At 35.5% G+C, this 12,061-nt stretch overlaps 1 protein-coding gene across 1 annotated transcript in view; it reads left to right on the top strand.

The window, feature by feature from the left end:
• The window catches only part of strc1 (stereocilin 1), a 29,724-nt gene extending 18,174 nt beyond the window's left edge, over nt 1-11,550 (top strand). The window contains exons 13-28 of the mRNA XM_005168943.6: nt 1,089-1,265; nt 2,533-2,673; nt 3,664-3,725; nt 3,832-3,967; nt 4,187-4,275; nt 4,355-4,490; nt 5,906-6,102; nt 6,186-6,276; nt 6,482-6,644; nt 7,565-7,740; nt 8,237-8,392; nt 8,821-8,963; nt 9,060-9,208; nt 10,221-10,318; nt 10,668-10,818; nt 10,995-11,550. Of these exons, the coding sequence (XP_005169000.2) occupies nt 1,089-1,265; nt 2,533-2,673; nt 3,664-3,725; nt 3,832-3,967; nt 4,187-4,275; nt 4,355-4,490; nt 5,906-6,102; nt 6,186-6,276; nt 6,482-6,644; nt 7,565-7,740; nt 8,237-8,392; nt 8,821-8,963; nt 9,060-9,208; nt 10,221-10,318; nt 10,668-10,818; nt 10,995-11,089 (2,160 nt within the window). The 3' untranslated portion in view covers nt 11,090-11,550. The remainder of the gene's footprint in view (nt 1-1,088; nt 1,266-2,532; nt 2,674-3,663; nt 3,726-3,831; nt 3,968-4,186; nt 4,276-4,354; nt 4,491-5,905; nt 6,103-6,185; nt 6,277-6,481; nt 6,645-7,564; nt 7,741-8,236; nt 8,393-8,820; nt 8,964-9,059; nt 9,209-10,220; nt 10,319-10,667; nt 10,819-10,994) is intronic.
• The last annotated feature ends 511 nt before the right edge of the window (nt 11,551-12,061 follow it).

A 12,061-nucleotide genomic window follows, 5' to 3' on the forward strand; every position in this document is an offset into this window, starting at 1 on the left:
GATGTTTAGTGACTAAAATATTGTTTTATTAAATATATCTGTTTAAAAAAATCTGTTTTGTTTAAATGCACCAAAATACAATGCCTATACTCACTGAGAAAATGATACAAATGTTCATTTTCAAAATGAAGTAAGTATATTGCTTTTTATTTTTTATTGCTTTCTAAAATATTCTGAACATATTTATTTAGAAATTAATAGTGTATTAAATATTCTAAAGTTAAAAGTTTGTTTTGTTTAAAAATTAATATAAACATGCCAAAATCATGACACACTTTTTTGTTATTTTGACAAATTGTCATTTGTTTTGATTTTAATCACAACATTTGTATTATACAGGGTGATGAAAAAGAATACCACAACTTTGAAAATCTGTGTCTAATCAAAAGAAACATGATGAAACCTTGGGTAATTAATCAATATGATGAGTACTTGGGAAAAAAAACTTTTTTTGAGTAGAAAACAAGTTCATAGATGTTCAACTTGACACCCTCCAGATACTCGAGTGACATCGACCCAATACTCGTACTCGTTTCACACTCTCTGTAGCATCTCAGGCATAACAGTTTGGATAGCTGCAGTTATTCTTTCTTTTAGTTCCTCAGTGTTAGCTATTAGAGGTGGTCGAACACCATATCTTTAACATAGCCCCATAGAAAGAAAAGTCACAGGGGGTGAGGTCAAAGGCTCAACACTTTCAACAGTGCTCCTAGTGATTAAATGAGAACCACATAAAACTTCAGAGCTTCCTACGTCGACACAATCAATTACAGAAAAAAACATAGCTCTCCTTTTCTTCTTTGCAGAGTTCTCGATTTTCAAAGATGTTCTTTTTGAATCAACCTGTACGTTCACAAGAAATGTGATCAATTATTTGCTTAAGAAAGCAAAATTAATGCTTTACCCAGTATATTTATCTATATATATGTTGAAGCAGACTTAAAATAAGAATATAATATAATAAAATACATTTATTAAAATCTTTCTTTTTCTGTCTTATCTGCAGTCCTTAGTTTTATATTGAATATTGTATTCTCAATAGTACTAAATACTATGTATAGTAATACTGTAAGTGTGATCTCTCTCAGCTGGCTCTGCCTGGCTCTGGGCTGCTGTCTCAGCTTGGCTCTCTAGTGAGTGGAGTAAAGGTGGAGACTCTGTGGACTTTACGATCTGATGTTCTGCTGGAAGCGTTACCTGCTATGAGTCTTCAGACACCTGGACTCACCCCTCCACAGGTCAATGCCATCATCTCCACTCTCTGGGTAAGAAACTCAGTCAAACATGCTCAAACTAGAAGATTCATTTAGAAGAGGAAAAACTGAAAAAAAAATGAAGAAGAATTTAAAAGGCCACCATTTGAAGAGCATTGGCTATTCAAATTCAGGCTCCAAAAGAGTTTTATTGCTGTGCTGCCACACAAGAACATCTTTCGGTTCTTCAAAGAACATTGTAGTGTATAGTTGTTTTAAATAACATCTTAATGCCAAGAACAATTTAAAAATCTAAACCATTTTCATTATAATCTATTCTGTTTTAAATCAAAATTTGTCTTAGAATGTTCTTTTTGAAACTGTTGATGCCAATAATGTCCACTTGTTTAAAACGCATTTTAATGGTTTTCTTATGGGTCCACAAAATAGTCATTATATTTGTAAGGTTTCTTAAGCTTATTAAGTTTCATTCATTCTCTTTTCGGCTTAGTCTCTTTAATAATCCAGGGTTACCACAGCTGAATGAACCGCCAACTAATCCAGCATATGTTTTCACACAGCGGATGCCCTTCCAGCTGCAACCCATCACTGGGAAACATCCATACACACTCATTCACACTCATACACTACGGACAATTTAGCCTACACAATTTACTCGTACCGCATGTCTTTGGACTGTAGGGGAAACCGAAGCACCCGGACGAAACGCAGGGAGAACATGCAAACTAAAAACAGAAACGCTAACTGACCCAGCTGAGCCTCGAACCAGCGACCTTCTTGCTGTGAGGCAACAGCACTATACCAATGACTTTGTACATGACTTGTTTCCATAATCCTGGACCAGGTCGTATCCTGAGCAGCTGCTGCTGTGGTGGTCGAGGAGGAGTGGAGAGCATGAGACTGAGTCTCATCGATGGATTTGCTCTTAAGTGTTTAGACTCTCAGTAGTGATTATTTAACCACACTGAACTGAGCTAAACTGATCTGAACTTAAACACTGAAAAATGAACTATACTGTTTCAATTCACCATGATCTTCTAAGTGAAGCTGCTTTTACATAATCTACATTGCAAAAGCGCTATACAAATAAAGGTGAATTGAATTGAATTTAACACTGCATAAAAAGTACTTTTCAAAATCTATAATGGGGCACCTTAAGAAATATGGCAAAGAAATTTGCAAGGTGCAGTAGGTGTTCTGGAAGCTTTTTCAATGAAGATATTGACAATTAAACTGCTTTTGAGTATGACATTAAAATTGGTATTAATTGTTTTAGCACAAATACTGTAAATTTATCTTCTGCTTTCCTTGTTTTCAGGGTTCTAGTTCAGTGTCCCTGTGGATGGATAAAGTCCAGCCTTTGTTGTCTAGCACTCCACTCCTCAGTGTGATTCCCCAAGTCCCTCTACTGCTGATCAGAGACACTGCTGTACACACTCGCCTCTGGAACACACAGCAGGTACACTCCTTTATTTACTATAGTCACACCACTTGTATGTTTTGTTGTTGTTATTGTTCTTAACAAATACATACAGTATATATGTAATATTTCAGCATATTTGTCTATTATAAAATTATATAATGGCAAAGCTGAAATTTCAGCAGTCATCAGTCACATGATCTTTCAGAATCTTTAAAATATGCTAATTTGGTCTTATTACCATCAGTGTAAAAATAGCTGGAAAAGGTTGCATTTATTTTATGCAAACCTTGTTTTACAAGAAAGAAGACATTTTTTATAGACAAAATACATTTATTTTAATCTATTTTACATATTTGTAACAAGACAAATTTTTATCATTTTAATTTAATTTAGGTTAAAAATTAGTAATAAAAAAAGGTGTTGTAGACCTAAACAATTGAACAGTGTAGACTTTTGCATTCTGCAGCACAGATGCACCATTTTATAAGTACAGATGTATAACTGTGCATGAACCATTTACACTAAATATTATCTGTCTAAGGGGCATAACAAGTGTTTTTCATCATGACACTTGCTATTGCCACAGAGATCTGTATAACAGTATAGTGTCTAATTACTGCTTTAATTATTAATAATGGAGCAAAGGCTTCTTTGTTGTGTAACCTCTGGTTCTCTGATTTAGCACACTAGATACTGTATCTTCTGTTGGCAAGTCTCGTTTACTAGTAGGAAATAAGAATTAAGTTGCAGAAGTTGCTCTGGTGTCCTCAGCCCCTCTTTCCAGGACATTAAGCATGAGAGTGTTTGGTGATCCCAGACAGTCTGAGATAAGCTTACAGAGATAGGAAGTTACAGATTTATTTATTCATTGCATTAGAGCAGTTCAAGCTTAGAGAAACACCTGATTTGAAGCATCCCAGACATAAAATGCATTTTTTACATCCACATTTTAGACTACATTAAATTCTAAGGTTCATGATTTTTTTTTCAGTAATTTCATTATATTGTTTTTTTCTCATTCACTAGGCTAAAGTTCTCTTCAAAGAGGCTATCCACTCTCATCCAAGTCTCTCACTAAATGATTTTCTGTAAGTTTGGCTTTGTTTTGTGATTATGAACAAGATCAACGGCATGAATAAATAACCTACCCAATGAAATATGAATTGCTTATTTTTCTTCTTCTTTCTCTGACAGATCTTTGGGCACAGTGGCTACAGGAGTGACATGTGTTGAACTTAAAAAAATGTTTGAAAGCCTGGCTTCTCTGTCTCCACTACGGGACATTCTATCATTTCTCAGAGAGCAGCCTGTGCCACTCCACCCCTCACTTGTATGCTAACGAAAGCTTAAATTCAATTGCAGATTACTTTTCTGTTTAGTCAATTCCTCACTAAATTCAGTCTTCTCATTGTTGACTTGATTGTTAAAGTTTTGTGTAGACCCAAATTGATGTGTTAAATTGTGAATGCTGGATCAATTATTGCCCAAACTGTATGAACAAATGTACATTTCTCATCAAAGAAGATGCATTGTCTTCTATGTATTACAGACACAGTGTATAAATGAGGAACTCTACAACTTTAACTTCTTCTCAGATTTGCTTGGAGATTTGGGACCTCAGATTGCTCTGTCACTTCCGTGAGTCACAATTTAGTTCAGTTTTAATGTAATTTAATGTAATCATGTTTTCACATTCAATTCCATACCATTCTTTAAGGCTGTCCACCATTAAGAAGTTTCCACCAGATAAAATGGATTCCCTCAGGAGAATGATAGTGGAAGACCCACATTACTTCCTATTGCTTCCAAGCACCAAACAAGCTGCACTTGTGGACAAGATGGTTCAAAGACTGGTAAAGATCGGTTTTGTTTTATTGTGGAGGGAACACACTTACTGAACAAAACAAATCCGTGTGAGAGTGAAGTCACATAATAGTGTATATAAAAATGTAAAGTTCTGAACATGACTTATTGACAGTGTAAAAGTTAAAGATCAGAGATGAAGCATAACTCATTTTCCTAATAACCAGTACAATCTACCAAGAATAGCCCAAGTTAAAACGACTGTGGCTTAAAAATGAATTCTACGAGTGAGTTCTACGTACTTCTTTGACAAGTTTCAGTTGCTGCTGGAGGATGAATCTAAAGAACAATTGCTGCAAAATAGATAAATGCATATATTTTGGGTGCAAATAAAGTAAATTGACTCTCCTAACTTATTCATTTATTTTTGTTTGGCTTAATCCCTTTATTAATCAGGGGTCTCCTTAGTGAAATGAACTGCCAACTTATCCAGCATATGTTTTACACAGAGGAGCTGCAACCCAGTACTGGGAAACACTCATTAACACCCATTCACACACACACACACTGCGGCCATTTTAATTAATCCAGTTCACCTGTGGACTGTGGGGGAAACTGGAGCACTCGTAAGAAACCCACACGAACATGGAGAGAACATGCAAACTCCACACAGGAATGCCAACTGACCCAGTAAGGACTCGAACCAGCAACCTTCTAGCTGTAAGGCAACAGTGCTAACCACTGAGCCACCATGTTGCTTACTCCCCTAATTGCCCCTAACAGATGACATTGCATCAATCATCTAATTGCTCTTTAATTATGCCCACTAATTTTGCATAGTAAGGGAAGATGCTACATATCCATAAACAAAAAGTAGTCAGCAGCAATAATAACCATTATGCCATTTCATAAGTTTGTTTTCACCGCCTGTCTTTAGTAAACCTTGACTTTTTTGTCAACTGAAGGTTTGCACTGCTAGAAGCTGTTAGTAAATCTGGCCCTAGAAATGATGTAAAAAATGTTGTTCTGGACCATCCCAGTATATAAGGTAAACAAGCTTAAATTGTATAAAAAACATAGGAATTGTTTTGCATGAACTTAGAAAAGCTACACATTAGTCAAAAAACAGCAAAAGGATGTGAAAATTGCGGTCTAAAATAGTACAATTATAAATTGTGCCTTTTATTACACTTTTACAGATATTAAGAGATAATGAAAATTATTATTACTATCATTATTATTATTATTATTATTATTTATTTGTTATTACAAACTAGGATAGGTCAATGAGTGTCAGTGTCACAGCAAAAAAGTTGACATTTATATCTTTTGACATTCACATAGCCAAAATGATCACAAAAATAAACTGAACAAGACAAAAATGTTCATAAGGATGCTGTCATATTGTCATTTGTGAGTTCTAGTTTCAGTGAATTTATTTCGGATATTTGGGTTTTCTCCTCAGGATATGTACAGCGGAACATACACATTACAGGAGTTTCATTCATTAGGTGTCATGGCTACGTTTGTGGCTGATGAAATGTTTTGGCAACTGGACAGGAGCTTCTTTGTCGATAATCTGGAGTTCCTGCGAGGATTCTGCTACAGTTCCAATAAAAGAGACCTAGTGGCAAAAATGCTACAGGAACCAAAGACATTTGGGTATGGACAGTCAGAAAATAATGCTAACAATTAAACCCAGAAATGCCTCTTAACAATAAACTGTATCTGTTTTCTCTACAAAGCGCTGTGCAAAACTGGACTTCAGAGACACTGAACCAAGTGGACCGCTTCTTGTTCTTTCTTCCAAAGGAGATTATTCAACTCATCCCTTTAGTACGTGGCTTGATTTTTCTTTCTTCACTCACTTAATCGATTACGGTATTATCTCACACACAGAAGTGGATATAAGATCAACCTGTGACAACCTGTGATTGATTGATTTATTGATTGAAGTTATGATAATTATTAGTATATTTAACTTACAATGAATAATTGAGATCACTGCTTTTGATCTTTGTACATGTGTGTGTGTCTTCAGGGTTTGATGAGTTTAGAGCGCATTGAGAGGCTGTTCCTGAGTCAGCAAGAGTGGGAGAGCGGACAGCTCGGCTCTCTGTGTCAGTCACCTAATGAGCTGTTTGACAAGCAGCAGTTTGTGCTTCAGTTTTTCCTCGGCTTCCTCAAAGTGGGACGCGCCACTTGTAAATAAAGTCTTTTGCCTCTTGTGAAGAAAAATACCACTTATACACTCACCGGCTACTTTATTAGGTACACCTTACTAGTACTGGGACTGCCTTAATCCCTCGTGGCTTAGATTTAACAAGGTACTAGAAATATTCCTCAGAGATTTTGGTCCACATTGACTTGATAGCATCACACAGTTGCTGCAGATTTGTCGGCTGCACATCCTTGATGTGAATCTCCCAAAACCTCTCAAATTCTGACACTACCATCTGAATGTCGCAGCAGAAATCGAGACTCATCAGACGAGGCAGCATTTTTCCAATTTTTTATTATCCAATTTTGTTGAGGCTGTGCGAATTGTAGCCTCAGTTTCCTGTTCTTAGCTGACAGATGTGGCACCCGGTGTGGTCTTCTGCTGCTATAGCCCATCCGCCTCAAGGTTGGAATTGTTGTGCATTCAGAGATGCTCTTCTGCATACCTCAGTTGTAAGGTTATTTGAGTTACTGTTGCCTTTCGATCAAACCAGTCTGGCCATTCTTCTCTGACATCTGGCATCAACAAGGCATTTGCGCCCACAGAACTGCTGCTCACGGGATATTTTCTCTTTTTCGGACCATTCTCTGTAAACCCTAGAGATGGTTGTGAGTGAAAATCCCAGTAGATTTGAAGTTTCTGAAATACTCAGACCTAGTCTGTCTGTCACCAACATACATGCCACGTTCAAAGTCTTTTAAATCACCTTTCTTTCCCATTCTGATGCTCAGTTTGAACTTGACTATAAATGCATTGAGTTGCTGCCATGTGATTGAATGATTAGAAATTTGCGTTAACAAACAGATGGACAAGTTTACCTAATAAAGTGGCCGTTGAGTGTATATGTATATAATTTGTTCCCCTACTGTCATTTCTCATATTAAATGTGTGTGTTTGTGTTAGACATTGGGCTGACCCCTACTTGTGAGAGCCTTCGTGTGACACAGCCTGCAGCCTGGACTATCGACAGTCTTAAAAACATGCCATCAAGTGCGTTTCGGAGGTGCTTGCAGCTCATTGGAGAAGATCCATTTTTCAGTCAATACGAGCTTTCTGTGCTCCTAACAAAGACTAAAGAGGTGCCTTCATCTGCTTATTAACTCTTCAATAATGCATTAACAAAAGTGTTTGTTTTTACTTTTGTATCTTGAATTTCAATTTAAAAGTACCAACTTCAGTATTTATCGGTACTGAAATAAATAAAATGTCCATCTCGCAATAACATTTGTGCACTGTTGAGAAGGTTGTTAATTATATATGAACATGCATACAGTGCTTATAGGAAATCATCCTACTCTGTAGAAATCTATACCTCATATTACACCCCAGTTTTCAAAAGATCTTTGGGATAAAGTTGTGGGAAGGCACAGGTTATGTGAAGACTACTAAAACATTTTTGAAGGCTGAAAAAGTTATTTGGAAAGTGATTTGATTCAGGATAATCAGCTGTGTTTTAGAACCTGCTCAACAGCTCTCAAAATGCAAGTGAGAAATGCTGGTATCATCATATTTACTGATTTGTACTGAACTTGGTACTTTTGACAAGTTTAGTTTTACTCTTTTGTCTGTGTGTAGGTTTATGGTATTCCCTCCAGTTATAACTCTTCTGTGATCGCTCAGTTGGGTCGTATTGCCACTCAGCTCTCACTTAATGAGCTGGCTTCTCTTAAACTGTCTGAAATTGAGTCAATCGCAGCCATGGGAGCTGTCAACATGTGGAACAGCAGACAGGTAAACATTTTGATGAATGTATTGAAAAGGTGAGCTACTGTAGGATGGGTCGGACAACATCATTTAAAATATGACTTTGGCTTTGATGAGCCTCTTGTTATTCATTCCTTTGTTTACTATACATGATTGCAATATATGTTAATGTTTATTTTGCGTCTGTAAAACAATATTTATGTCTCTGAAAAATGACATCATCATCATCATCATCATCATCATCATCATAATCATAATCATCAATTCTGCATTTAATTAAAAATAAAATTAAAAAGTAATGACTTTCAATTCTTCCAATATATTTAAAAATATTATTTGTTTCTGTGATGCCAAAGCTAAATTGTTTAGCAGCAAGTATAATAAATGTACTAACCAAAGCAAAAAGAATCATACATTTTGTAGTTTACACAACTGACCCTTGTTTGCTATTGCAGTTGAAAACGCTGTTCTCCACAGTGCTGAACTCATCCAGAAAGAACCCTAGCCAGTTAGACTCCAGCACTTTTGTTGCTTTGGGACACATTGTGTGTGGGATTGATGCATCAGTCATGCGCAGTTTGAATCCAGTGGAGTTCAGGTTAAATTATCTCAGAAACTTTAAGCTGTTGATTTTAAAGTTCATTCTGTTAAACAGATTTTTTTTACACTCTGTGTGTTGTTTCTGTCATTCCAGTAAGGCAGTTTTGTGGCTGGGCCGTTTGCGTTTGTCCTGCTCTGAGGAGCAGCTGCAGACATTAATAGGACTGCTCAGCAACAGCTTGTCTTTTGGACTGATCAGCTCCTGGGGATCAGAGATCTTCATTGAAATAGGAGCCATTGCAGGTATACTGCAGCTCAGAGTTTGTAATCAGAGAGTTCAGATTTATAAATATGTTTGGCTTTGAGCAAGGTATTTTATTCAAGAGTGCTTCATCCTGCTTATTACATTGTTACTTCTTAATTACTTGAAAAATGTATTAACTTAAAACTTCAGCATTGAATGCGGTAAACAAACATTTAAAAGGTTATGATACAATCTCATCACTTATTACACAGCTTTTCAATACATACTGTAAAGTGTAAAGTGTATAGGAAGAAGTTCAAGATAGAAAAGCAGTCTTTAACAATGTAAAACACCAACTTCAGTTACCTAGATGAGCCTGTTTTCAGTTTTTACCATTTGTTATCAAGCAACAACAAACCATTCAATGGCACAATTGCGCAACGAGAATAAGGTTTTCCAGAGAGTCACGCAATAACAGAATAGAATTTAATTATTTGTTCGAGTTATTTGAATAAACTGTAAATACTGTTTTATGTCACTGTTTAACATCTGCAAATACATAAATGGATATTTAGGTTATCAACAAAAAAAATAATTTACTTGACACACCTTTAAATAAATTATATTCTGGAGGTTTTAGGGGGTGGTATTATAACAATATAACAATAATTTGTTTAAACATGCATAATAGGCAAGGCAAGGCAAGTTTATTTATATAGCACATTTTATACACAGTGGCAATTCAAAGTGCTTTACATAAACAGGAATAAAAGTGACAAGTGTAAGAAAATAAAAAATAGTAAGGATTATAAAAATAAGAATGAAAAATAGATAAAAATGTGTTAAAATAGGTTATAGCACGATAAAATAGGTAATATAGAAATAGGTAATAACACTAGTTTAAGTAACAATTCATGCTATTGACTACTGGCTTATTACCTGTCTATTATTGAAAGCTAATAGTTTTAGTCTTAATAAATTCTGTATTAGCATCAGTATCAATAAGAACATTGCGTCTTAGTTGCTTTTTAGTTCAAAATCACAATAATTGTTGTTTTTTTTTATCTGTAGCGGGGTTGCCTGATATAGCCATGTCTGCTTTGGTGAAGGAACAAATAGAGGGAATCACCCCACTTGCCATCTCTCTCATCCCAGCGGGCAAATTTGCAGTCAGTGTCTGTTTTTATTTTTCTAGTGTGAAACCCTGAAGTGATATCTGTTAAGTTGGTGCACTTACCAAATAAGCAATGTGCTAAGTCAACTGATCACACTGTATTCATGTATCTTGTTGGTCATTTCTCATACTTAATTTGTGATTTCTTTTCTAAATCTTTTCTTAATCTTCTTTTTTATGTAAAGCATTTTGAATTACCATTGTGTATGAAATGTGCTATATAAATAAACTTGAATTATGCATGCAACTTAGACCACTGGTAAAAACACTCTAATGATGTACTCTATATTTTGGAGTAATTTCAGGATAGTTCTACCTGTGCTTTCTACTTTCTCTCTTCTCAGGTGGTGTTTAACCAGGCACAGATTCGCATGTTCACCTATGAGCAGGCCATTGCTGTAACTGATGCCCAGCGCTCTGCTCTGTCTTCAGTACAGCAGACGGCCCTGTACATGGTGCTCAATCCCTGGGAGGACAAACCTATTGATTTCAGAGGTACATTCACTTCTGTTTTAAAAGAGGGCGGGAGAAAGAGAAGCTCTGCTATTTCACAATATTTAATACAGTATCATCATAAGTTTTGATTGACTGATATTTGGATACGTTTAAGTTATCACTGGGTTGCAATGCTCTTTATTGTGTCTAACAGCTGTTTTTGTGTATGCTTTTAGGCAGGTCTCTGGGAGTCGCAGTTTACCCCTGTCATATTTTCTACCTCTTCAGCATCCTGATAACGTTGCTGTCGCTTCCTCCTGTTATGGGATGAGTTTGAATCTGTCACTTCTGATTCGCTGCTATACTGAACTGAACACTCCTTTCCAAATATGTGCAATATGGTGTAACTTCAATACTGTAAATATGTATTCAGCCTTTTTAAATTGCTGAATTGGGTTTCAGAAATGTTCTGTGAAATTGCATCAGAGATATTTGATAAGTACATTGTAATATTAACAATCACTCATAGAAATATTTCTTTAAGGAATTTCTACAGCATTTTTGGTCATGATAAAGAGCTTTTGTTTATTTTTAGTTTGGAAAATAATGTATCAACATTTATGTCTGTATTTTGGTTTGACTTTTGTGCTTTACATTTATCTTTGTGTCCAGTTTTATTTATAATATTTATTAATTTATGCATGTATTTTTAACTGCTTTAAGAAGAGCCTTCATGCAATGACACATCTAAATTGGTGGTATTAACTTAAAAAGTAAACCCTGATCGTGAAATTTCTTTGTTCTTTCATTTGTAAAGTCATTCTTGTGTTCATTCTCCCTATTTATGTAATTTGAAGTTTAGTGTTCTTGTATTTTTGTGCATCAACTAATACATGTATTATTTAGCAAAGTGTTAGACCCCTAATGAAAATTAACCATGGTTTTATTTTAGTAAAAGTGTTGTTTTGTTGTTTGTTTGTTCTTTAAACTCCATGGTTAAATTACGGTTTGTGTTGCAATGTGTGGTCACTATTGTTTAAATGTAGTCACCGTGCTGTTTTAGTTTTATTCACGGTAAAGCCATATGAAGATTTCAGTTGCAAAGACCTCTAAATGGATCGGATCTGTTCTTCTAAAATGATAATTTATCTCAGTCTCCTATGTTTTTATGCTGTTATTTGACTTTAAAGGCAATATAAATAATCTATTCATACCCATAACTGTGAAATATCTGAAGCTACACAGGTAAAAAATATAAAAGTGCTCATTTTAGAAGTTTTCTGAAGGCTGAACTCATCTGAAC

This window comes from Danio rerio, chromosome 7 (assembly GCF_049306965.1).
Source record: "Danio rerio strain Tuebingen ecotype United States chromosome 7, GRCz12tu, whole genome shotgun sequence".
Classification (NCBI taxonomy): Eukaryota; Metazoa; Chordata; class Actinopteri; order Cypriniformes; family Danionidae; genus Danio; species Danio rerio.